Source organism: Geotrypetes seraphini, chromosome 8 (assembly GCF_902459505.1).
Source record: "Geotrypetes seraphini chromosome 8, aGeoSer1.1, whole genome shotgun sequence".
In the NCBI taxonomy this organism is placed as follows: domain Eukaryota; kingdom Metazoa; phylum Chordata; class Amphibia; order Gymnophiona; family Dermophiidae; genus Geotrypetes; species Geotrypetes seraphini.
Genome location: NC_047091.1, coordinates 144,951,460 through 144,979,188, shown reverse-complemented (window position 1 = coordinate 144,979,188; position 27,729 = coordinate 144,951,460). Strand labels below are relative to the sequence as shown.

Sequence of the window (27,729 nt, the reverse complement as noted above, 5' to 3'; positions counted from 1 at the left end):
TCTTAGGTGATACAGATTACAGCCTCTATGGCTGGAGAGGTCATTGTTAGGGTTGCCCAGTTCAGCAGCGAGGGATGTCTTCTCAGAGAAAATGATCCATCAACAGATTGGAACTGAGAACCATTTGCTTAGCGCTGCAGTCATTTGAAAAGATCCTGGAAGGCAAAGGGTCTTCTAGATTGGAACTGAGAACCATTTGCTTAGCGTTGCAGTCATTTGAAAAGATCCTGGAAGGCAAAGGGTCTCCTTGGACAATGCTACAGCAGTGACATACATCAATATAGGGAGGAGCCATTTTTTGACAGGTCTACCTGGGTTTTTTTTATGGGGCAGATATTTTGCATGTGTAATACACACAAAATATCTGTGCCATGGAAAAAAAAAAAACCCCGCAGACCTGTCTACAGCAGTCGGGTTTTAAGATCGTAAAACCTGATGCAAAACAGCCAAGCAAATGTTAGTGAATCAATTGCTTGGCTATTTTGCATGGGGTTTTACAAATTTGAAAGGCCGGTACAGAAAATGGGCAATCGAGGGGAAAAAACAGAGACGTTCCATAAGACTGGTTTATCATATGTCTGTTTTGAAGGCTTTGCAAAACAGTATGCTTAAAACATACACATTTTGATTGACTTTATATTAAACAATGCTTAACACCTTTGAATATCCTTTACAAATACCAAATGTCATTTCCTTCACAGCAAAGTAAGCTAAGTATCTTAAATTTATACAAGTCTATATCCAGGTAACTTATGACTTCACCTAGATATACATCAAGGTCATTTATCATAATTTAAGAAAAAGCCATAGCTGCAGCTTTAACTTCATCTGTATTGCAGAGAAAACTACTTCCCACTATCAGTAAGTCAAATATTTATGAAAGCAAGCCAATAATTTTTACTAAAACTATTTAAACAACAACAACGTGTGCAATTTTATAAAGTTATTCAGTTTTATGACATTTCCTGAATCTGTTAAAAGGATAGTATATTTATATCTGCACCAGGAAATTACAATGATATGCTTGCTTTCTACACGCAATGCCTGTGTTTGTTTTCCCTACATCAAAAATCTTGAACAAGTTATTTCATATCAAAACAAGATGCTGATATAAAATACTAAATTTATCTTTAATGTTCTAAAATTTGCAATGACCCAGACACAAATTGGCATTAGAATAGCAACCGGGAGTACAAACGGAAACTAGAACTATTAAATGAAACTTCATTTCCCTTGGGTTATGTTGTAAGGTATATCTGTTATTGGGAGAAGCAGACATAAGACATGTTTATGCATGCTGAGGGTGCATTTAACATGCAGTCAACAAGGAAGAAACCGAGAATGAAATTAAAATACCTCTGGGTATTTCTTTATATGATGATAAACATCTGCAAGCCAGCAGTCTGATAGTAAAATAATAAAAGAATGCACTTAAATTTGATATTATATGTATACTTTTTTTAAAGGGGCAATACAACTACATTTATAAATGAATATGAATCATAGAACTTACAACACTGAATTTATCATGATGATGGTCTTAGCCCCCTCTATAAATGGCATGTCCTTTATGCATTATGACATTTCAATTCACTGCAAAAAGCACTGGGAACATACAGTACATCAAATTTAAGTGCACTTTTGTGTTTATTTTATTCTAATGTATGAACTACATTTAAGCAAAATGCACTCAATTAGCCAAGATTCTATGCATTCTGATTTCCTTCCAATTGAGAAGAAAAAAAGAATAAGTTAATAGCTTTAGCTAAGAGTCAACAGGCATAACAAACTGCCAAGGTGTCTATTGTCTAACAAGTAAGTGTGACTATCACTAAGAGAATCAGCAATTACCGTACTTTAAAAAATTAAAGTTCCTACAGTATCTATCTAGACAATTTGGAGCAGCTCCCACAGGAACCATCTACATCATATTTTCCTGTTGTTTAGGAAAGACATTCTTTTGCTACGGCTCTCCATCCCTTTAGACTTTGCACAATAATCAAAATGAAAGGATAGCTAATTCAATCACTTAGGTTTTTCAATGAGCCATGTATCCTAAAACTAACCTTTTAACTACATAAATTATTTGACCAGAATTCTGAGGGTGTATTTTTTTTTTTTCAAAAAGTAAGCAATCTGTACATTATGTACACACATGTATACCAGTAACTCTTCAAGACTATAGATTTCATAATAATTTCATCTGTATATATGTTTATGAATCACTACTTTTGAACTTTTCCTTCAATTAAATTGGTAAACCATATCTTAAATTGAACAGTAAAGGCTCTAAAATAAAATGCAAAGCAAGAGACCAAACCAACCTCTGATAGCAGTATGTTTAGTACCTTAAATTTCTCTATTTTTACACAAAGAATAATTTGAGGAAAATGCACATGCAAAAATAATATTAAAAACTGAACAACATTCTTGTGTCTTAATACTCATATTAAAACACTGGAACTATCTACTAGAAAAAAAAAAGCCATTCACAGCAATTCAAAGGGGGGGGGGGGGGGGGGAAGCTGCTTAAATGCCAGTACAGTATTCTCAACTAGGGGGAAGTAAAGGCGAGTTCCTCAAAGGAGCCCTGTTGCTCAGTGAAATGCTCACGAGCAAGTTTTAAGTCTACCTTGTAAACTGACTTTCACAAAACAAGCATCACCCATTGCTGATAAAGCTGCGAGAGAAAGAGGGAATGAAACAAGACCCGTTTCCGATAGTCTCTAGATGCATAAAGAAACATGGTAAGCTTATTGAGATCTGGAAAAATACTGTAAATAAATACATTTTAAACGGTATTTAATTTTGGGAGTGTTTCAAAGGATATTTTGACTTGGGAGCGGTTCGCGTTGCCATCTCCTATAAAAACTAAAATATACAAGATGACATATATAGAAATGTATTAATTCCACAATCGCACACATCCCTTCCACAGTTGCAACAACAGCTGCAAGAAGTATCCAAAAATGTCCTTTAGAAAGGATATTAAACAGCCCTGGAAATGAATTGTTCGGGGGGGGGGGGGGGTGTTAAGGTTTATCCACAATAACTCCAAAGGGAGAGAAGAGCAAACGGGGAGGGGGAAGATTGCAAATAAGCTCTAATGATGGCCGCCCAGAGGCGACTAACGGATCCTCAGAAAACGCCGTCTCCTAAACCGCTAAGTGAAACCTAGAGATAACGGGGCGCGGCCGAGCGCCGCCTCCCTCACCGCTGTCAAGTCGGCCAGCCGGTCCCTCATCCCCGAAGCCTCCTCGCACGCTCCGCGCGGCCACCGCTCCTAGCCCCCCGGCCGCCCGCGCCTCATGAACCAGCTGCAGCAACCTGGCCCCCGACACTCTAATTCAAGAGACTTCTGTTGCCAATGGCCGGGGGGGAAGTTCCTTGCGCCGCTCGCAGACACTGGGAAGAGGCGGGCCACACAGCAGGGAATCACAACGCGTAAGCAGCCTCGGCTCGCCACCTGAGCCCAATCGCGCTCCGTACCCGCCCCGCTGCCACGGCAACCGCCGCCCGGGCCCCTGTTCTACGCATGCGCCGGAGACTCAAGTCCCCGCTGTCCCTGAGGAAAGGGGGCTCAACTATGCAAAACAGGAGAAAGGGGGGGGGGGGTTGTGTAATTAAAAGACCGCCTACTCCATCGGGTGCCCAGTGTACGTGAATGATGATAATGAATACCCAAAGAATAACGTCAGAGCGCTTGGAAGGGGCGGGGTTGCTAACTGGAGGAGAAAACCAAAGTGGTATTTTCACAAATAATATCTGCCTTTGAATTAGCCGTAAAAGGCAAGTCTGTGGCCCTTCTGGGGGGGAGGGGTAATTTTAAAATAGGGTGCATAGCTGAGAAATCCGACTTTTTTTTTTTTTAAAGGCAGCTTTAGTAGAGCACAAGTTACAACTGCTTTGAGGACATGTGCCAATTTGCACATGTACTTGCCTAGTTTATAAAATATGTGCATTCTCATCACTATGCCTCTGAGAACTACATGCAGGTTACTTTAAAGCTACATGCAGGTTACTTTAAAGCAGACTACTACAGTATTTCCAGGCACCTACTTCTTACATGCACATACTTCCTATGCAATTGGGTAAGTGCCTCTTTCCCTTTCTATAGCCTTGCACAATTTTATAGGAATACTATTCTGCATAAAAAAGCTTAACACATGGAAAATACTTTTCAAACTGACCAACTGTATTCAAAAAGCCCTATCCATCCCACTCCTTTTCCCAGCCACCTCAGCTTCATCACTAGAACTACAAGAGAGGTTCCTGGGAAAATTAGAGTCATGAGACAGGAGACAATAGGCTAGATTCACTAAGCCCACCGATCAACTTCCGACCACTTAGCGACCCCTTTGAGACCCGATTTCCCTCTGACCCGATTCACTAACCTCTGTCCTGATCATCCTCCAATTCGCACATGCAAATGAGGGGGAACAGCATTCAAATGTAGGCAGGCAGTGATTCATCAAAAAGAAAAAAAGAGGGACACCGACTGGGCTGACCGATCCAAAAATAAGCGACTGCTGAGGACCAGTTGCTCAGGTCCTTTCCGACTGCCCTGCCTTCTGCCGCCCTGCTCTCTGCCCTGAACTCCTGCTCTCAGCCCCGATCTCCTGCCTGCCCCATCTCCTGCTGTCGCCCTGAATCTCCTGCACTTTCCCGAAGTGGAAGCCTATGGTTTTAACCCATAGGCTTAAAGTGGGTTAAAACCACGGGCTTGGGAAGAAAAAAAAAAATGTACTGCTCTGCCGGGCATGGAGGGCCAGTGCATGCGCAGACCATCTACAGATGGTCTGCACATGCTCAAGGATCGCTGTTCAGCGATCCGATTCAGTCGGATGGGGGCGTGATTCTGATCGCCCTCTATTGCATGAGGGCGATTCGTGAATCAGCCTCCTGGACATAGATCAGATCCCTCACGGATCCGATCTGATCCGATCCATGCCCTTAGTGAATCTAGCCCAATATTCAGTTGTGGATTAGAAATTGGCTATCCGACAGATAGAGGAGGGTAAATAGTGGAGTGCCACAGGGATATGTACTGGGACCAGTGCCAGGGCAGGATTAACGGATAGGCCCAGGAGGCACGTGCCTAGGGCCCGAAATTGTGAAGGGGGCCCACTCACCATCACCTTTCCAATTTTTTTTTTTTTTTTTAAATGGCCATGACAGCAAGATTGGCCCCCCTCCAATGACAGCAAGATCGGGCCTCCCCCTCCTCCGATAACAGCAAGATTGGGCCCCCCTCCGATGACAACAAGATCGGCCCCCCATGACAGCAAGATCGGGCCCCACCACGGCATCGACAGCAAGATCAGCCACAGCCCCTCTGATTCAGCTCCCTATTTCCGCCTGGGCAGTTCACGTCAGAGGGAAGCTTTGGGCTGAGCACTGCTGGCAGGTGCTGTGGCTGATCTTTCTACTCGCTGGCTGTACGAGCGTTCTTCGCTGCATCTATGGGATGGAAGCGGGAGCCTCCAAAGCAGGTGAGTGCGGTGGGAGGGGCGGCTCCGGGATGTGTGAAGAGGGAGTTTTGGGGGGGGGTTTGCTGCAGGTGTTGTGCGCAGTGGGGAAGGAGGAAGAGGAGTAGCTGGTAGTGTCAAGGGTGCCACAAACTGCAGCCCTCCGAGAAGTCCGTAGAGGGGTTGCAGGGCCTGGATGCAGTGGGGAAGAAGGAGCTGGAGAGGAGTGCAGGCTGCAAGCATCCCGAGGAGCTGAGGGGGGAAAAGTGGAGGAGCACAGGTCAGAAACCCTTGGAGGAACAGGAGAAGGTGGTGGTGGGGAGGGTTACAGGCCGCAAAGCCTCCAAAGAATAATAATAATAATTTTATTATTATATACCGCTAAAATCATGATAGTTCGAAGCGGTTTACAACAAGAAGCACTGGAAGTCACAATTCTAAGTTATCAATACAATCTTACATAATGGAAGAAGTGGAAAGCTATGTAGTTCTTAAGATTACTGGTTGAATTAGCAGAGCTATAAAAATTCTTAGTTTACAAATCGATTAAACAAACTTGTTTTTTCCAATTTTCTAAAATTGAAGTAGGTTAAGGAGTGAGTGATAACGTTGCTCAGCCAATCATTCCATTTGCCTGCCTGGAAGGCAAGGGTTCTGGCCAGAAATCCTTTGTAGTGGCAGGCCTTTATTGTCGGATAGGTGAACAGATGTATTCTTCATGTGGGCCTAATAGAACTTGCCAGTTTAAATTGGGAAACTAGGTAAATGGGGGCCAGACCAAATAGTGATTTATAACACAAACAAGAGAACTTAAACAGAATTCGCGCCTCCAGGGGCAGCCAATGGAGTATAATGTAAGTGGTGACCCGCGCGAAGGTGATGGGAAGGGAGGGAGATGGGCCTGGGTGGAGGCTCGGAGTGGTAGAGAGAGAGAGAGAAAGGGGCAATTGGGCAGGTGATGGAAGTGGGGAGAAGGGAGAGAGAGAAGAGGGCAGATGGATGTCAGTTGAGAGGGGAGAGCAAATGCTGAATGGAAGTGGGGAAAGAGAACACATACTGGATGGATGGAGGGAAGGAGGGAAGAAAGAAAAAGTCATATGCTGGATGGAGGGGAAGAAGAGAATTAGTGAGATAATGGAGGGGTGAAGGAAAGGGGTGGCAATCTGTGGGTAAGCACAGTGAAAAGAGGGAAATTGAGGACTGAATAGTAAGAGAGAATTTAATTTAGACAGAAGAAGAAAATAGAGAAGAGAGAGATGCCAGAGCATGGGGGGAAAGGGGGAAGGAGACAAAAATATCAGATCTGAGTGGAGGAAATGAGAAAAGAGAGGGAAATAAAAGGAGAGAGATACCAGACCATGAGGGGAACAGAGGGAAGAAGATGGATGCCAGACCAAGGGGACAGGGGGAGGGCAGGAGGAGAAATGAAAAGATGGAAGGAGGTTGCCAGACAGTTTCTGGAAGGGGCAGACAGTGGATGGAAGGAAGAAAATGACAAGATGAGGAAAGCAGAAACTGGGAGACAAAGGTTGTTAGGTGCCATCAACTCGTGCTCGAGTCCTGGTTCAATGTTAGATGAATATTGGAGAAGAGCAAAGAACACCAAAACCCTCTATACCTTTGTTTCATCAACTACAGCAAAGCTATTGACTGTGTGGATTACAATAAACTATGGAGCACTCTAGTGCAAATGGGAATACCCAAACATATAATTCAGCTGATAGCCTATATGAAAATCAAGACGACAAAGGTAGAAAAAAAAATTCTATTTTTTAATTTTTTTGTTATAGGATATAGCATTGTAGCTGTGTTGATAAATGTTTATGAATAGAAAATGGAAATTTGGTGATCGTTTTATTGGACTAAATTTAATACATTTTTGACTAACTTTTAGACTAAATTCTACTTCCTCAGGTCAGGATACTTCCTCAGAGGCAGGGGTGATCCATCAAAGGACCCAAGGCTGCCTAAGTGAATCGCTGCTGCAGGCAATTACTGAGAGCTGCTGGGAGGTGAGTGGAAAGAAGGGGAGGGGAGGAAACCACTGATGGAGACTGTGAAGCTGCTGGATAAAGGGAGAGCTGCTACTGGACCTGGAGAGATGCTGTTAGGAGTGGAGGAGGGAAAGGGAAGGAAAGGGTTACTGTTGAATAGGGGAAAAAGGAAGGGAGAAGAGGTACTGCTGGACAGGGGAGGAGGAAAAAAGGAAGAAAACAGCTGGCAGGGAGATTAGAGGAGGGGAAGGGGTCAGGGTGGAATGGAGATATCAGATGAAGGAAAGGGGAGAGACAGGAATGAGAAAGTAGAGAGACTGATGCTAGGAAGGGGGTCAGCAGAGAAATAAAGATGGTGGACAAAGATGCTAGATCTGGTGTAGGAGAGATAAAAATGAAGAGAGCAGTGAAGCTGGAATGAATCATGTAAAAAGGAGAGAGGGGGCGCAGGCTGGATGGAAAGGGGGAGGGGCATAGAAAGAAGGCAGATACCATATTGAAGGGGGAGAGGGCAGACAGTGGATGGAAGGGTCATATGCTGGATTGAAGAGACATAGAGAGCAGACGCAGGAAAGAAGAGAGTGAAAAGATGAAAGTAGAAACCAGAGACAACAAAAGGTAGAAAAAATAATTTTATTTTATGCTTTGTGATTACAATATGTCAGATTTGAAATGTGTATCCTGCCAGATGTGGTGTTAGACCGTGGAAGTGAGCTAGGATTTAACAGAGAGAGGAAAAGTCTTTTTTGTTTGTTCATTTTGTTTATACCACAGCACCAGTGTGGGTAGTAGAGGGCAAAGGGGTTGAAGAGGCTATAAAATAAACCCACTAGGATGTTTAAAAAAACACCCAATTGGGCAGGAAAATCAAATCGAATTGAAAAATCGATTCAATAGGCTGAATCAAATCAAAATTTTTATCCTGAATCGGGCAGCACTACTTTCAACAAAGTCCTGGCGGGTAGACGAAAATAACCCATTGGTCCTGGAATAAAGTGTGGATTTACAAAAAAGAAAATAGCAAAGATAAGAACCTAATCTTTCAGTATCGCTCCATGGTGCAACTTCACCTTGAGTAATGAGTTCAGTTCTGGTCACCTTATCTCAAAAAAGATATTGCAGAACTAGAAACGGTTCAGAGAAGAGCGACCAAGATGATAAAGGGGATGGAACGCCTCTCATATGAGGAAAGATTAAAGAAGTTAGGGCTCTTCAGCTTACAAAAGAGATGGCTGAGGGGAAATATGATTGAAATCTACAACATCCTGAGTGGAGTAGAACGGGTACAAATGGATTGATTTTTCACTCTGCCAAAAATTACAAAGACTAGGGGACACTCGATGAAGTTACAGGGAAATACTTTTAAAACCAGTAGGAGGAAATATTTTTTCACTCAGAAAATAGTTAAGCTCTGGAACACATTGCTAGAAGTTGTGGTAAGAGTGGATTGCTTAGCTGGTTTTAAGAAGGGTTTGGACAATTTTCTGGAGCAAAAGTCCATGTTTGTTATTGAGAAAGACATGGGGCAAGCCACTGCTTGCCCTGGATCAGTAGCATGGAATGTTGCTACTCTTTGGGTTTTGGCTAGGTACCCTGGCCCCTGACCTGGATTGGCCACTGTGAGAATGGGTTACTGGGCTTGAAGGACCGTTGGTCTGACCCAATAAGGCTATTCTTATATTCTCATGACATTGGCCTTGAAAGATTATGCCTTAATAACAACTCCTTCAATTCCCAGACAAGTTATAATGTAGCAAGAAATGCTATTCAAAAAATGACTCTTAGAAACCATTTAGCAAACCTATCAGACTAAAATTCCCAGAACTACACCAATATAACCCTAGCTTTGGAAAAGGTAACATTGTAAATATTACACTAGTCCCTAGAGCACCAATATCCCCTTCTATTGGAATGAGCTATTATTATCTTACTATGTACTTTCTGATTTTTCAGGTTTTTTTCCTACCTGTAGAAATTCACTGAGGTAGAAGGATTGAACTATTCACTGCAGATTATCTTTCCCCTATTGAATTGCATGCAGATTCCTTATCATACCGTATATAATTGAATATAAACCGGGATTTTGGGGCCAAAAATTGGCCATAAATGGGGGTCCGGTTTATATTCGAGCCAATACATCCCCTTCCAAAATTATTGCAGGCTGCTGCCGCCACAAGGCTCTGCACCCTGCCGTCCTCCCTGTCCTAACCTCATACCTATACCGCCGATCCCCAGTGGAGGTGCAGTGGGCAGGAGCGAACTTTCTAAGTTCCTGCCCCACTGTTAACAGGCTTCCATGTATGTCTTCGGCCGCTGAGAAGCACGAGCAGGCACAAGAATTTGCGGGAGCTATTAAGGAAACTGCTCAGCACTGAGCAGCAGTGCCAAATCGTGTGCCTACTTGTGCTTCTCAGTGTGGCCGAAGACACAGAAGCCTGTTAACAGCGGGGCAGGAACTTGGAAAGTTTACTCTTGCCCACTGCACCTCCACCGGGGATCGGCGGTAGAGGTATGAGGCTAGGGCAAGGAGGGGGAAGGATGCAGAGTCTAATGGGGGGAGGGAAGGAAAGGTGCTGGGTGCAGAGTCTGATGGGAGGGAGGGAAGGAAAGGGGCTGGGTGCAATACCTGTTAGGAAGGATGCAATGGGTGCAATGCCTGGGTGGCCTGGGTGCAATGCCTGACAGGAAGGGAGCTGGATAAAGTGGTTGGTGCAGAGAGAAAAGTTTAGCATTTCATCAAACCAGAGATATATGCTACCCATATCTGGTACAGTATTGTCTCTCCTTCAGGAACAGGTCAGGTCTCCCTCCATATTCACAGTATGGCTACAAAGCATAAGACTTCAAGTGCTACCGAAAATTCTCCCAAGAGGAGAAAAAAGTGAAGACCTTACTAGAAAAGGTTGAATTATTGGATATGCTTCATAGAGTAGTCAGCCTCTGCAGTTGCTCGGCATTAATGAATCTACCCTTAGGTACATAAAGAAGAAGGAAAACCAATCCGTGAAGTCATTGCTGTAGCTACACCGGCAGGTGTGACAACATTACATGTTGTGTGAGATACCAATCTCTCTTGTGTAGAAATCGCAACATTTATGTGGGTGCAGGATTGCTATAAGAAGTGAATTCCTGTAGACTCTGTGTTGATAAGAGGAAAGGCAAAGTCTTTGTATGGTAACTTGAAGAAAAGGGAAGGTGGATTGTCACAATCCATGGACTTTCTGGCCAATAAAGGGTGGTTTAATAAATTCTGACACAGGCATAGCCTACATAATGTGAAAGTGACAGGAGAAGCAGCATCTACCAACCAAGAGGCAGCTAGAGAGTTCTCTGCCACCTTTAAGGAAATTATTGAAGAGAAGGGATATGAACCAGGGCAAGCATTCAATGCTGATGAAACTGCTATATTTTGGAAGAGAACACCACAGAGGATTTTCATTAGCAAATAGGATAAATGAGCACCAGCTAAAAGGGATAGACTAACTGTGTTGCTTTGCACAAATGCAGTAGGCCATATGATAAAGCCAGCACTGATTTATAAAGCCGTAAACCCCCGAGCCTTGAAGGGAAACGATAAGTTCCAGCTGCCTGTTTACTGGATGCACAAGGATATTCAAGACTTAATAGACACCAGATCCAGCGAACTAAAGAAGATGACCTAATTGTTCCCGAAGGAGAGGCAATACCAGATGAAGAAGAGGATGGAGAAGAAGTGTTAGAAGACAAGTTTACATTGGACAGTATTACAGAGGGTCTATGCATGTTCGATGTTGTCATGGACTTTTTTATTACATCGACCCATCCATGGTATATGCCTTGAAGGTGAAGGAGGTGGCAGAAGCGGCAATGTCTACATACACAAAAATATATAAAGAAATGAAGAAGCAGAAGAGTCAGACGGAAATCAAAATGTATTTCCAGAAGATACCGAGAGTCCCTGCCTCTCCATCCACTTCTTCCGCATCAACCATCCATGAGGAGGCATCCCCTTTGTCTCCTCCTCTTCCTGTACCACATACTGAACCTGTAAAGGATGATGAGGATGAAGACACCTCAGATCCACTTCCACTGTTTGTCGTGGCACCTGGGCTCAGATTCTGCAAAGTGCATCCGATTGTAGGCAGCTGTAGGTGTTCTACAGCTATCTAATCAGCCAATCGGAAGGCACATTTTTAAAAAAAAATGCTCCCCAGGCAAGCCGCCTATATTAAAGGCACCTCCGGGAGCTTAGGGAGGCCCGTAAAACCGCCTAAGCTCGCCTAAGGCTAGGCAGTAGCCTTAGGCGAACCTAGGCAGCCCTACGCGTCTCCCTAGTAGAGCGGGAGATGCTTACAATATAAGCCAGCAAAATACTGGCCTACATTGTAAGTAGACGCGTCCGCTATACTTATCGTGGCAAGGTGCTCAACCCCTCCTGCTGGAAGGTCGCCCACCCACCCTGATCACCGGCAGGAGGGTGCCCAACCCCTCTTGCCAGATCACCCCCCTAATTGCCAGCAGGAGAGTACCCAACCCCAACTGCCAGAAGAAGACTCCCCACCACCTGATTGCTGGCTGGAGGGTGCCCAACTCCTCCTGCCAGAAGAAGACCCCCTCCCTCCCATCGCTGGCAGAAAGGTGCCCACCCCTCCTGCCAGAAGACCGCTCAGCCCCCAATCACCGGCAGGATGGTACCCAACCCTTCTTGCCGTAGGATGCCCCCCTCCGAACCCGTCCACACTAACCTTTCTACCCCCCCCCCCACACACACACACACACACATACACTAACCTTTCAACGTTGGCCAGCCTTTGTTGAACTGGATACTGATCTCCAGCCAAAAAAAAAAATCATTGATGCGTTTGGTCACTTTGAAGCAGAAATAAAGCTGAAGCTGGTTGCAATTCTTAGTGAGGGGTAATTTGGGGGTGAATGCTGCGCTGCTGATGGGTGTGTGAGGGAGGGAGAAATGCTGCTTCTGCACAGGGAAGGGAAGGGGGAAGAAAAATGCTGCTGTTGCTGCACTCAATTGGGGAGAGGGAAGGATGGAGAAGGAAAAGGGAGAGAAATGAGAGATGTCAAGTCCATGGGAGGGAGAGATGCCAGGACATGGGAGGGGAAAGGAAGGAAGGAAGGAGAGAAAGGAATGAGAGGGGATGCCAGATAATGGAGGGGAAGGGGGAGTTGGAAGGAGAGGAGAGATGCCAGGGCATGGGGGAAGGGAAGGGAAACTAAGGAGACAAATGCCAGACCAGGGGGAGAAGAGGTGCCATAGAGGAGGTACCAGGGCATGGGGGGAGGAAAGGAAAGGAGAAGAAAGAGATGTCAGAGCATAGGGTAGGGATGGAGACAGAAAAATGGAGAGGGGGTAAAGCTGAACTGAATCATTTACAAAGGAGAGAAGGGGCACAGGTTAGACAGTTTATGGAAGGAGCATAGATAGAGGGAAGATATCATATGGAACGGGGAGAGAGCAGACAGAGAAATGGAAGGGGCACAGAGAGAGGGCAGACAGTGGATGGAAGGGGCTGATGCTGCATGGAAGACAGAGAGAGGACAGATGCTGTCTAGAAGGAAGAGAGTGAGGATAAGATGATTAAAGCAAGTGGGATTTGTTCAGAGATGGGGTTTTTTGGGGGGGTGGGGGGGTATTAAAAGAAGTGCCATATCGGGCGTGGGGGGAGAGCTTATGGGACCAGAAACAGAGGACAGAGAGAGATGGTAGGCAATGGTCTGAAGGGAGAGAAGTTAGACCTGGGGTAGTGCGGAGGAAGAGGGAAAGAGATACTTGAAGGGAGAACTGTTGGGAAGAAAAAGAAAGAAATGGTGGACCTGGAGAAGGGAGGCAGGCAGGCAGGGGGAGAGATGGGATGGGGGACAGTTGGGAAGAGAAGGGGAGAGAAGTTGGATCTGGGGATAGGAGGGAGGGAGAAATGTTAGGCCTGTGGATGGAAGGAAGAGAGATGCAGCATCTCTCTCTTTTTTTTCCTCCATTTCATTGTTCAGCATCAAGGGGGGAGGGAAGAAGAAAAACAGAAGAGAGGGAGCAAATTGTTAGATCATGGAGATAGAGGAGGAGAGATGGAACCATGGAAGGGCAGGAGGGAAGAGGGTTGGGATAAGATGATGCTAGGGGATGGAAAGAAAGGGACAGCGTTATAGTCTGACCAGTGGAGAGAGGGAGGGGGATTCTGAAAGTGGTGAGCCATGTGGATGAGGTCAAAATGGAGATGACAAGATGAGTGAGAGAGCAGTGAGTATAGTGGCAGAAATGTGGTAATGGGGAGTAGATAGAAGGGAATAGGAGGCTGGGAAAGGAGTGAGATGGAAAATGGGAGAGCTAGAGACAGAGAAGATGGAGAATTGAGAGATAGCTGAACATTTGAAAAGAAGAAGGGTGAGAAAGAAGGCAAGATTTGAGTAGACAGAGGCAGAAAAGAAAAAGTTAAGAAAGCTGAAAGGGAAAAATCAATACGTTGGAGACAGGCATAAGAAGGAAATGGAACAAGAGAAGAGGAGAAAAAAATGGACAGCAGACACTGGAAAGAGAATTAGTTGAAGATAGAGAAAAAACAGAAAGAGAAACTGGGACCAAGATGATGGAAAAACAAAACATCCAGTCAACAAGGTAGAAAAAATGGTTTTATTTTGAATTTATTAACTGGAATATGTTAGCTTTGGGATATGTGCATCACAATTATTTTTGTATTCAGTTGATTTGGGGGAGGGATGAGCCTAAAATTAGTGGATGGGCACCAAAGTTCCTCCCTGCCTGAGTGCAATTTATAAATGAGCTAGTGGGGATTCCCAAGCCCTGCCAACTGAAGACATCTTCCTCCAGTCTGGCAACTCAAAATCTCCAAGCTGTAATAGAAGTGAATGGGAGAACCGGGAGCGCACATCCCTGCTCATCAGAGTGGGAATGTGGAAGCTGTGGCTGCTCCCACTGTCAGCAGTACACGTGGAGGATCATTCAGTCAGGGTAATTATTACTGCTTTTTAGTATTCCTCTCCACAGTGTCCCCTTAATGAAGGTTTATTATTAGATACATACATCTTCTATATTAGTGATTGCAAATTTGGGACCTGCTCAACCAGTTTGGAGACAATCCTTCAAAAAATACTCTAAGATAACCTCTTCTCATTTACTCTCTTTCATTTCTCATTTATCACAGTCATATTAGCTGATCTGCCATAGACCTCAGAACCACCACTCCTCCGTCCGTTATCTCTGTCCGGATCTTGTAATAGACAGATGTATGAATGAGTAAGTCGGATGACAGTGGTAACGAGTGGATCCCTGACGAAGCTGAGGCGAAACATGTTGGGTCCAACCGCAAATCGCTAAATTATAAAAAAATATATACTACTATAAGATAAGTGAAAAGCTTCAATTAAAATTCAAAATTTTAAAATCTAAATAAGTACTGTATAGTAATTGAGAACTTTATGTGGAAAGTCATATGAATGTAAAAAGCTGTAAAGCCTTTGACCAGTGAGGATTTGCACAGAAAACTTCCCAGTGAAATATATCATAACGGACGGAGGAGTGGTGGTTCTGAGGTCTATGGCAGATCGGTTAATATGACTATGAGAAATGAAAGAGAGTAAATGAGAAGAGGTTATCTTAGAGTATTTTTTGAAGGATTGTTGAAACACTCTAAATGAAGATTTAAAGCCATTCCCAGATAATATTGTCCAATTTGGAGACAGTATTCATCTTTCAAAAACAGATACAGAGCCAGATGCTCCTATCTGTTTTCAGCACCAGCACGATGGGGGAAGACCAGTTACTTGCCAACTCCTTGCTTTAATAACACTTAGCTCCAGCATGTCAGAAACTTCTCTCGCGATAGCCTATTGCCAGGCTCCCGGGATCCGATAGGGCCACTGCTGGACTACTACTTCTGGCTCAGTGATAATATTTATTTTAAAATGTTCTATTCTTCTTATACCCTAAGCGGATTACAATATTCACATTCATAAATCTAAATTAGAATAACAACAATACATCATAGAAACATAGAAACATAGAAATAGATGGCAGATAAGGGCCACGGCCCATCAAGTCTGCCCACTTCAGTGACCCTCCCTATCTATCTTTGCGGATAGATCCCACATGTCTATCCCATCTGGCCTTAAAATCTGGCACACTGCTGGCCTCAATAACCTGAAGTGGAAGACTATTCCAGCGATCAACCACCCTTTCAGTGAAGAAGAACTTCCTAGCGTCACTGTGCAGTTTCCCGCCCCTGATTTTCCACGAATGCCCCCTTGTTGCCGCGGGACCCTTGAAGAAGAAGATGTCTTCTTCCACCTCGATGCGGCCCGTGAGATACTTGAATGTCTCGATCATATCTCCTCTCTCTCAACGTTCCTCGAGTGAGTAGAGCTGCAATTTCCCTAACCGCTCCTCGTACGGGAGCTCCTTGAATCCCGAGACCATCCTTGTGGCCATTCTCTGGACCGATTCCAGTCTCAGCACATTCTTGCGGTAATGCGGCCTCCAGAATTGCACACAGTACTCCAGGTGCGGTCTCACCATGGATCTATACAGTGGCATAATGCCTTCAGGTTTACGGCTGACGAAACTCCTGCGTATGCAACCTATGATTTGCCTTGCTTTGGATGAAGCTTGCTCCACTTGGTTTGCAGTCTTCCCTGACAATCACCCCTAAGTCTCTTTCTGCTTCAGTTCTTGTCAGGATCTCGCCATTTAGGGAGTAAATCTTGCATGGATTTTGGCTTCCCAGGTGCATTACTTTGCATTTTTTGGCATTGAAACTGAGTTGCCAGGACCTAGACCAGTGCTCCAGCAGAAGTAAGTCATGCACCATATCGTCTGCCATTGCTTTTTTGTCTGTTGTGCTTTTGCTCACTACATTGCTCAGTTTGGCATCATCGGCGAATAATGTTATTCTACCTCGGAGCCCTTCTGTCAAGTCTCTTATATAGATGTTGAACAAGATCGGGCCCAGGACGGAGCCTTGTGGCACTCCACTTATCACCTCTGACATTTCGGAGGGGGTGCCATTCACCACCACCCTCTGAAGCCTACCTCCAAGCCAGTTCCCAACCCATTTGGTTAATGTGTCGCCCAAACCTAAAGAACTCATCTTGCTCAGCAACCTGCGGTGTGGCACGCTATCAAATACTTTGCTGAAATCCAGGTAGACGATGTCCAGGGACTCACCAACATCCAGCTTCCTCGTCACCCAGTCAAAGAAGCTGATCAGATTGGATTGGCAGGATCTCCCCTTAGTAAATCCATGTTGGCGGGGATCCTGTAGATTCTCCTCGTCCATGATCCTATCCAATTGGCGTTTGATTAGGGTTTCCATTAGTTTGCTCACTATTGAAGTGAGACTCACTGGTCTGTAGTTTGCCATCTCCATCCTGGAGCCTTTCTTGTGTAGTGGAATGACGTTAGCCGTCTTCCAGTCCATCGGGACATTACCTGTACTAAGGGAGAGATTGAAGAGCGCGGATAGCGGTTCCGCCAAGACATCACCCAACTCCCTGAGTACCCTAGGGTGTAGGTTGTCAGGCCCCATTGCCTTGTTGACCTTGATTTTTGACAGCTCGCAGTAGACGCTGCTGGGTGTAAATTTGAAATTACTAAACGGGTCTACTGATTTAATCCTTGTCTGTGGCTGAGGGCCGATTCCCGGCGGGTGAAGACTGAACAGAAGTATTCATTTAACAGTTGGGCTTTTTCCAAGTCTGTCTCTACATAGTCTCCGTCTGGTTTTCTGAGACGTACTATCCCGCCCGAGTTCTTTTTTCTGTCACTGATATACCTGAAGAAGGATTTATCCCCCTTCTGGATGTTCTTTGCTAGAGACTCCTCCATGCGGAATTTGGCCTCCCTAACTGCCGCTTTGACGGCTCTTGACTTGGTCAGATAATCTACTCTAGAGTCCTGTGTCCCTGATTGTTTGTAAGAGATGAATGCTTTTTTCTTCTCTTTGATGAGGTCCGAGATCTCCGTAGAGAACCACTGTGGCTTGTTGTTCCTACTCCGTTTGCTTACTGATTTAACATAGCGGTTTGTTGCTTCCTGTATGGTGGTTTTCAAAGTTGACCACATTTCTTCCACGCTGTCGGTGTCTGCTTGGATTTGTAGCGCCTGGTGAACGAAGTCTCCCATGTCTTGGAAATTTGTGTCCTTGAACTTGAGAACCTTGGTCAGTGTGGTAGATTTCGTGAAACCTTTCCTGAGATTGAACCATATCATATTGTGGTCACTGGAGGCCAAAGTTTCACCCACTGAGACCTCTGTGATACTTTCTCCATTGGTAAGTACCAGGTCCAAAATTGCCTGATCCCTTGTTGGCTCAAATACCAGTTGCCTGAGTCCTGCTCCATTCAAAGAGTTTAATAGCTTCCTGCTGCTGCCGGAAGCAGAGGAAAGCATGACCCAATCCACATCGGGCATGTTGAAGTCACCTACCAATACTGTGTCCTCCCGCAAGGTGATATTCTCTATATCTCTGATTAATTCCATATCTAGGTCTTCTTGATGCCTTGGGGATCTGTATACTACGCCAAGATACAGGCATTTGTCCTTCCCTCTGGCCAAATTTACCCAAAGGGATTCCCCAGTGTACTGTACATCTGTGATTCTGGTGACCTTAATGTCATCTTTAGTATATAATGCTACCCCACCTCCCATTTTGCCCTCCCTGTCCCGACGAAACAAGTTGTAACCTGGTATGACCATGTCCCACCCGTGGGAGTTTGTGAGCCAGGTCTCAGATATCGCCACCACATCCAGGTCGGCATTCCTCATTTCTGTTTCCAAGTCTAGGATCTTGTTTCCCAGACTGTGGGCGTTGAAGTACATAGCCCTCCATGTTGTGTGTTTGTTGTATCTCAGTGGGGACAATCTCTCTTTATCAACTAGGACACCATTAGTTTTTTTCGCGTGTCTCTTACACTCCCTAGACCCAGAGCTACAGCGTGTACCTATCCCGGACTCCCCATGACTACAGTGTGCTCCTATCCCAGACTCGGTAATGTGTGTACCCTGTGGGGGTATTCCCGTTTGGGCTACTTGAGCTCCTTTAGTGCAAGTATACAAATAATCTATTAAGCATAGCAGGAAAAGAGAAAATACATCCCCTAATCTAAAGGAATGATGTAACAAATAGATAAGTCTTTAAAGATTTTTGAAAAATTTCAGATCCTGACATAGCCTTAATGGACTATTCAGAGCATTCTATATCCATGGACTAACCACAGAGATTGCTGCCATCCATGCCTTTTTTTTTTATAGTGTATTTCATGTGTATGCTCAAGCAATAATCTCATTGTTGATTGCAAGTGCAGAGAGTGACTTGGTAAGTACTTCCTTAAAACTTGCACTAGATACCATGGTTCTCCTCCATATATTACATGATGTATAATTGTCAAAACTTTGTACTCAATACAGAATATAATAGGCAACCAATGTAACTATTTCAGTACTGGAGAAATATGTTGATAACGAGAAACCCCAGTGATCATCCTTGCAGCTGTATTCTGCATAACTTGCAAAGCATGTATCTTAGATTTAGCCATACCTAGAAATAATGCATTATAAAAACCTAATTTTGCAATGACAAGACTTTGAATTACTATCTGAAAATCTAATACAGACATCATCGGCTTTACTCTGGAAAGTATTTTCATCTGCATGAATGCTCCTTTAATAACATGAAAAATATCATGAGTTGCAAGGTGAATCCAGAGTGGCTTCCCTGAAAATATATCTTGGTTTTGGTATACCAATTGTTCCAGGGCTGCTGTGTAGTAGACATCTGCTCATTAAAGGGAACATATAGGGGTCATGGCTCGGTCAGGACCTCTGGGCCAAAGTCATCCTTCTGGACTGATGCTGTAGTCATGAGAGATCCATTTTTTTAATAGATTGAAATGGAAGACCTTTGCCTTATCTCTCTTGTCTAGTTGGACTATCTTGTAGTTAACGGGTCCCATCTTTTCCACTATTTCATTTTTCACTATTTCATATTTCACTATTCCTTGCCACTTAATAGCTTGCTTTTGGAGGATGGCAGGAGGACCAAGACACTGTCTCCTGGCTGGAAAGCTCTCTGCATGGCTTTCTGGTTGTAGGATTGGGCTTGCCCCACCTGAGCCTTCTCCAAGCAGAGTCTGGTTGCTTCTCCAGCCTTCTTCAGTCTCTCCTGCATAGTAAGCACATATTCAGCTAAATTCCTCCCTCAACTGGGTTCTTCCTCCCAGGCTTCTTAAACCATATCCAGAATTCCTCTTGGCCTCTGCATATAACAACTCAAATGGAGAAAACCCTATCGAGCATGTAGCATATACAGAAGGAGAGACTCTGTTTTTCCCATCCTCAGTCACAAGTTTTCTAAGAATTTGCTTTAGAGTTTTATTAAAATGCTCCACCAAGCCATCCATTTGTGGATGGTAGGCATCCATCTGTAAAATCTTCACTTTTAGCAGGGCACATGCCTGCTTCATGATCCTGAACATAAAGGTGGTTCCTTGGTCTGTAAGTATTTCTGTAGGGCTTCCCATCCTGGAGAAGACTTCCTGTTGCATAGAGTAATAGCCTATGGATATTGAGTGTTATAGTCCAGAATGAGTAAAATATATTTGTTACCCCACATGGTGCGCTCCAGGGGTCCCACAAAGTCCATAGCCTCTCTTTCAAAAGGAGTGTCAACTAGGGGCGTAGGCACAAGAGGGACCGGTGGAATCCTTGCAGGACTACTCAACTGGCATGTCAGGCAGGATTGACAGAACAATTCTAGTTGGTTGTATACACCTGGCCAGAAAAACCAAGCTAAAATGTATTCCCAGGTTTTCTCCTCTCCTAAGTGACCTCCTAGCAGGTGACTATGGGCCTGTGGTAGGGTTGCAAAACTAACAGCTGCTCTACTTTCTCCTCCTCCAGGGTTCCCTTGGCCACCCTATACAGCAGATCCCTTTTCCTCTGTTAAGGAAATTTTGACATTGTAAGGGATTGGTAGCGTCCTATATAGACTCCCTCACAAACGGTTCACCCGTCACCTCACAAACAGGTAGAAGTTGGTCCCTGTTTATTTTCTTTAACAAATTTCTATTCTGCACTATTGCTACAAGTTCTGGGCAGAGCACTTGATTATATATATAATAAAATCTAACACACATGATAAAATTCAACATACACAGAGTAAACTCATAAGGAGACTAACACAAACATGACAAAACCACGATACTTCTCCAAAAGGAGAAGATTAAACACTTGACTCATTTTACTCACATCAATAAGACTTACCATCGTATCTATTCTATAGCCTTCACAATCTCACCACAAAAATCTATATCACTAAGCCCCTTCATATAAAAACAAGAGTGTCTTAAGTTCTAAAATCCATTATGATGTACCTTGTTTTTGGAATGGGTTTAAAAATAAGGCTAGTTAATTAACTACTTATTTGTAATGGTTAGATAACAGTACCAATTACTATAATGGTTAGGATGAAACTGCAGCAATTGTGATAATGTTACATTGCCTTTGAAAGTGAATACACATCCCATTTAGGTAATACAACATGAACTGGAAGATAATTTGGATCAAGAGTCTCTAAAAAACTTGTTAGTATGGTTATGTGCAGTGGCTTTTAAGACCTTCCTAATTAAATTGCTATTGTTTATAGTAGTGTGCCACAAACCTTTTGAAGCCGTGACATACTAAACACAGGGCCGTGGCTAGAAGGTATCCAGAAATGCGCAGGTTACTACAATTAGAGGATAATTTTGAAGATAAATCTAAAGATTTGAAAGTTAAATGTGACAAGTTAAAATATATCGCCGTGATATAATACTGGATATTGTCACAAGTCTGACCCTCTCACCAGCCTTGTGCCAGTTCAAACCTGCAAAAACACTTCTAGTAAGATGGTTAGGGCTGATCAGTGTGAGTCTGATGTGCATAATCAGGAATCCAGTCACCATGCTGAGCACAGACAGAAATCATCACATAGAACACTGCCTTCATTACACACAAGGCAAAGCCAGATAAAACAGGACTCTGCCCCTTTAAGTTCCACCATTTTGAGATTGATGGCTAAACAGGTAGAAAGGCACTCAGAGCTGAGCATTGACCATCCCCTGCGCAGTGCTGGGTGTGGCTCTGCAGCTCTGCAGGATTTAGATGGCTGGAAACCTCAGTTAAGGAGGCAGCCCAGAGAAGCTCACATGCAGGAGGAGCCTCTGCTGTCCTCACAGCCTGAAGACATTGAAATGCAGGTGCCTGAGGAGGGAAATGAACTTACAGGAGACCATTTATCAGAGGCCATGGAACTAGGTAATTTACCTGAATGAACATTGTCTGAAGAAATGAAAGTTTGTTGAAACTGTTTTGTTGCCTTTGCCAAGGTTTTTTTTTAAGCAGGAATTTTGCTGCACAGTCTGCTGGGGGTAAATGTTTGCTTCTGAGGAAGTCTGAGACTGTGGGTTCTGCTGTGGTGGTGGAGAACTTGTTGGGACTTACAAAAGTGGAAAGCTTATGCCTTTGAACTTTCCAGAGAAGTTTAACCTTTTTTTCCTGGATTTTTTTTTTGCACAAAATGGCTGCCACTGCTGGCAAAGCACTACTGGAGTTAAGCAGAGTTAAGAACTGTGTTGGCCTGAAAAGTTTACTTTCTTTATGGAGCTAAGGAAACACAGAGATTGGTGCTAGATTCGCCCGTCATCACTGAGGTGGTATTTGAGGGTCTGCATTTTGGTGCTACAAAGTGCCTATTTTGGCAGATCTACCAATTTCTCTCCTTTTAGCATTGAGAGGTTGGAGAATTTTTAATGCTTGAACTGAAACATCCTTTTTGATAAAAGAACTGAGTGATAGTATTTTTCTGTTACATGTTTTTTTCTTTCCTGTGTTTGGAAATGACTTGAACTTACCTGGGACATGGAGTGAGTACTCTGAGTTTGGCCAGACCAGGCTGGCAGAAGACACTTTGCTTTTGTTTATTATTTGGTGTGCACAAGAATACAGTTTGCTTTGATTCTCAGCCAAGCCTGAATGAGAAATAAATTCTCTTTTGGAAAGCTTACCTGTTTTGCCATTCTATTATATTTTATGGTAAGCCCACCAGTACAGGGTCTTCCTCCCATTTGGGGAAGCATGTCAGGGCCTATATTGTTGCCGTGTGCCAGTCCCTGCCGTAGTCCAATTGATGGCCATGCTACAATATGTCTATGCATGGATGAGAAAAGATAATGAAGCTGGAGAGGGTAGATCAGTGAAGAAGGTAGCAAGATTTGTTTTATTATTTGATGGTTCAAGTGTGAGTGATAATACTGCACAGCAATCTGCCGAAGAGGAAGGGTAGCAATGGAGAAAGTTAACTGGCAATTGAGACAGAGGAAGAAGGAGGAGAGGTGCAAAAACCCAAATCAGATCACAAACATGACAAAATCAGTTGTGGTGAATCTGACTAGCTATCCACTTTTGGTATTAGAGGAGGCAGTGTTAGCTAGAGGTTTATCGTTTGTATCACTAACAAGGAAGGGAAGATGGTAAGTAGGATTAACTGGAAATAATACACAGATACAAAAAATCCCCACAAAGGAGTATCTGACATGAGAAATGAGGATAAAGGGTCTCAGAAACCCGCTTGATATCAAGACTGAATGGTTCAGAGTCTCAATCATTGACCTTTGTTTCCACCTCCTCCTAGTGCTCAACTTAAATCTTACTGAAATTGATATTCTTTATATTCCACTTTTTAATTGTTTCGACAGTAAGAAATCATCACTTATCTTTAGTATGCAGAGTTTCTAGCCTGCTCCAACGGGCTCTGTTTCGCCACTAGGTGACTTTGTCAAGGGTTCTCAGGACGCTTTATTTTAGCATTCTTATTTTGGGGCTAGCTAGAAACTCTGCATACTAAAGATAAGTGATGATGTCTTACTGTTGAAACAATTAAAAAGTGGAATATAAAGAATGTCAATTTCAGTAAGATTTAAGTTGAGCATTAGGAGGAGGTGGAGACAAGGGACAATGATTGAGACCCTGAACCATTCAGTCTTGATATCACACATTTGTGTCTCAAATCAAGCGGGTTTCTGAGACCCTTTATCCTCCTTTCTCATGTTAGATACTCTTTTGTGGGATTTTTTTGTATCTGTTTATCGTTTGTACCCACGAAAAATCATAATCTCTTTCAATTTCGGGCAGAATTAGAAAAATTCATTTTAAGATTGCAATTACAGTTTTTGTTTGCATACTTCTAGGACATGGATAGGTCTGTAGTTAGAGAACATTCATTTTGGGAGCCCTCGGGACCTTTGGACCCTGTTTTAGCAAGCTCCAAATCAGCAGTTTTACAGGAAACTGAGAAACTGCAATATTCACCTGTAAAGTATAAACATAATTAGAGTATGGAAGAATGTCAAGCTCTGTATAAATTGAAATCAGAAACTTCCATAGTTATTAGAAGAGCAAATAAGTGTGTGTGTGGGGGGGGGGGAGCTATTTTGTTATGGGAAAAAGAGGCATATCTTTGGGAAGCTAAGTATCAATTGGCAGAGGACCCCTCAGAATGTATTTATGAAGCAGTATTAACTGTGGTAAATGAAGTACTGAAGGCTGGATTTCTTACAATGAGAGAATACAGATTTTTGACGTACCAGTTCTGTAAGATACCAGTGTTTTGCTTATTACCAATTATACATATGAGTTTATCTGATCCATCTGGATGCCCAATAGTATCCGCGAGGAGTTCTCTGTCAGAAAGATCTTGCAAATTTGTTGACTGGCATTTGAGATTGTGTTTACACGAAGTGAGATACAACTCATTTCTTGCAATTGCTTCAGCAATGGGAACCTAGACTTGGAGAAGTTACCGAGCTTGTGATTCTAGATGTCTCATCGCATTATATATCCATCCCACAGGGAGAGGCACTGATGGTGTTGCAAGACTATTTGGTTGGATGTCCTCATCCACATTTGGTCCCTACAGGATTTTTGATAGATTTGAGTCAGATTGCCGGAGCGCGACCTGCATCTCGGACTGCGTGCAGGCAGGCAGGAGAGCGGCAACGAGCAGGAGAGGCCCGGAGGAGCAGGAGAGGGGAGCGCCGAAGGAGGCAGAAGGCGGGCAGACAGGCTAGCAGCAGGGGTAAGCGGCGAGAGTTAGCTCCGCCCCCCCACCGCGTCAGAAGCAGAGGCAGCGTCAGCGCCCAGGCTCCCCCTTAAAAGGGGGCGTGCCAACGGCGCACGGCCATTCGGCGCGCGGCGAAGGCGAGAGGCAAAGGCGCTCGCCTTAGCGAGAGCGCCTTTGCGAAGGGCCTTGAGAAGGGCCAAGGCACTACAGGGTCAGTACACGCCAGAGGGGAGTCGGGGAGAGGACACCAGCAGCAGACAGAGAGTGAGGGAGAGAGGACGCAGCAGCAGCAGGCAGAGTGAGAGACACCAGCAGGCAGAGAGAGAGGACACCAGTAGCAGGAGGGAGCGGAGACCAGAGTAGGAGAGCTGAGAAAGACCAGAGAGCAGAGCAGATAGACTGAAATGGAGGCAGCCGGATCACAGTGGAGCTTTCCAGTGTACTGCATGGACTGCCATATGCACGACTACATCCCCTCGGGAAGGCGGGAGTACATATGCAGTCGGTGTCGGGAACTGGAGATCCTGAAAAAGGAGGTCGGGAGACTGCAGGCCAGGGTCCAGGAGCTGGAAGGGCTGTACGCCCTAGAAGAGCCAGGACAGGCGTCTGAGGAACCAGACACAGCAAGCTCCATCGAGGATCAGGTGAGGGACCTTGAGAGATACATCGAAGAAGCCTACAGGAGGGTGGAGGAGAAGGACCAGCAGCATCACGGACAGGCGTCCCTAGATGATGAGAGCCACAACCCACCGGAGGATGGACCCAGTGGAGAGGACAAACAAACAGAGGGGGCCGAGGCGAACCAGGATCCCGAGGGAGGAGCACCAAGATACACCAAGGATACGGACCTGAGGCAGAGGAGGCTACTGAGAAAGGGGAAGACTGCAATTGTTGTAGGAGACTCGATCCTGAGGGAGGTGGACAGTCATGTGGCCGGAGGGAGAGAGGACCGGCTAGTGACATGTCTCCCAGGGGCCAAGACAAAGGACATCGCCGACAGAATCGAGAGGATCCTGGACGGAGCTGAAACAGAGGAGACAGCAGTAATTATCCACGTCGGACCAAATGATGTGAGCCGGAGGAACTTCAGCATGCCTGCGCTAACGGACCAGTTCAGGGTCCTGGGAAGGAAGCTGAAACGGAGGACACAGAGGATAGCCTTCTCGGAGATCCTGCCGGTCCCGAGGGCAGATGCAAGGAGGCAGGCCGAGCTCCAGGATGTGAATGCGTGGCTGAGAAAATGGTGCGAAGATGAGGGCTTCCACTTTGTGAGGAACTGGTCGTCCTTCTGGGGAAAGAGCAAGCGCTACAGGCGGGACGGCCTGCACCTGAGCACGGTGGGAACAAGAATACTGGCAACCAACATGAAGAAGGAGATCGAGAGGGCTTTAAACTAAAGAGAGGGGGAAAGCCGACAGCAGACCTAATGACGCTTCGGACAACGGTATCCAGAAAGGATGCTGAACAGGAAGACTACCACAGGGAAGAGGACGGGGAACCGATGGAGCTCGAGATCAGACAGCGAGGGAAGCACCAGGTAACAGCAACTTGCTGTGAGGGACTTAAGTGGCAGGGGGATTCAGGGGGGCGGGGTGGAACCAAAATGCAAGCAGAAGGCAATAAGGAGGAGCCACAAGGCAAGAGGGATCAAACCAAGGCCCAGGGGACAAGAACATGGGAGGGGGCTGGCAGGGCAGGAAATTTCCGAGGAAAAGCGGGGAAGGGGGGTGGAGGGGACACGAGGAGGCAGAAATTTGCGAGGGTAAAGGATGAGGGTAAAGCAGAGGCACAGTTAATGGGTGAACAGCCCGAAACTCAAGGGAAGGAGATCCAGGTAAACGCAGAGGTGGGGGACAAACGCCGGGACCTACAGTGCTTATACACGAATGCAAGAAGCCTCAGGGCCAAGATGGGTGAACTGGAAGTCATGGCCAAAGGGGAAGACCTGGATGTAATTGGAATTACGGAAACTTGGTGGACAGAGGACAATCAATGGGACGTGGCGCTGCCAGGGTACAAGCTCTACAGGAGGGATAGGACCCACAAGAAGGGGGGAGGCATAGCACTATACATAAAGGACTCTATCTACTCGGTCAGGATGGATACGGCGACAAAGGCAGAGGGGCTGGAATCACTATGGGTCAAACTGCCGGGAACCAAAGGTGCAGACATAAAACTGGGGCTGTATTATCGTCCACCTGGTACGCCGGATGCAGTTGGACACGACTTGGAAGCGGAACTGAAGCAGGAATGCAGTACTGGAAATGTAACAGTGATGGGGGACTTCAACTACCCGGGGATAGACTGGAGTACGGGTCACTCCAACTGCACCAGGGAAACGGAATTCGTAGAAGCTGTGAAGGACTGCTTCATGGAACAACTAGTCAAGGAACCAACGTGAGGGGAAACTACTCTTGACCTCATCCTTAATGGATTATGGGGGCCTGCAAGAGGGGTAGAAGTGGGAGGACCACTAGGCAACAGTGATCATAACGCAATCAGATTCACATTAGAAAGAGGGACACCCATAGTGAGGAGGACCGCAACGACTGTGCTCAACTTCAGGAAAGGGAACTATGTTGCCATGAGGGAAATGGTGGGGAGGAAGCTCAAGAACAGCTTTAGGATGGAGACTGTAGGAAGCGCCTGGACCCTATTCAGGGACACCCTGCAGGAAGCACAAAACCTGTACATCCCCAGTTTCAGGAAAGGCTGTAAGAACAAGCGGTCAAAAAGCCCGGTTTGGATGACAACTGAAGTAAAGAGGGCAATAAGTGACAAGAAAGTGTCCTTCCAGAGATGGAAAAAGGACCCAACGGAGGAAAATCACCAGAAGCACAGGAATTGCCAAAAGGAATGTCACCGAGAGGTTAGAAAAGCAAAAAGGGAATACGAGGAGGGTTTGGCCAGGGAGGCGAAAAACTTCAAGTCATTCTTCAGTTACGTAAAGGGGAGCAACCAGCGAGAGAGGAGGTGGGGCCGTTGGATGATGGGGATAGGAAAGGAGTGATTAAGGAGAACAAAGAGGTAGCTGAGAGGTTGAACACGTTCTTCTCGTCGGTCTTCACGTGCGAAGACACATCCAATATACCGGACTCAAAGGAGCTCATGAGGGGGGAACAGGCCGAAAAATTGGAGCATATAGAGGTAAGTCAGGAGGATGTC

The 27,729-nt window shown here is 45.1% G+C and overlaps 1 protein-coding gene across 3 annotated transcripts in view; it reads right to left on the bottom strand.

The window, feature by feature from the left end:
* STX2 (syntaxin 2) overlaps nucleotides 1-3,570 on the bottom strand; it is a 109,899-nt gene extending 106,329 nt beyond the window's left edge. Inside the window, exon 1 of one of the 3 annotated variants that reach the window (XM_033956380.1) lies at nucleotides 3,215-3,570. In XM_033956380.1, coding sequence (XP_033812271.1) covers nucleotides 3,215-3,244 — 30 coding nt within the window. In that variant the 5' untranslated portion in view covers nucleotides 3,245-3,570. The remainder of the gene's footprint in view (nucleotides 1-3,214) is intronic. The other 2 variants (XM_033956379.1, XM_033956381.1) reach the window with 2 other exon arrangements.
* Nucleotides 3,571-27,729: the final 24,159 nt, after the last annotated feature.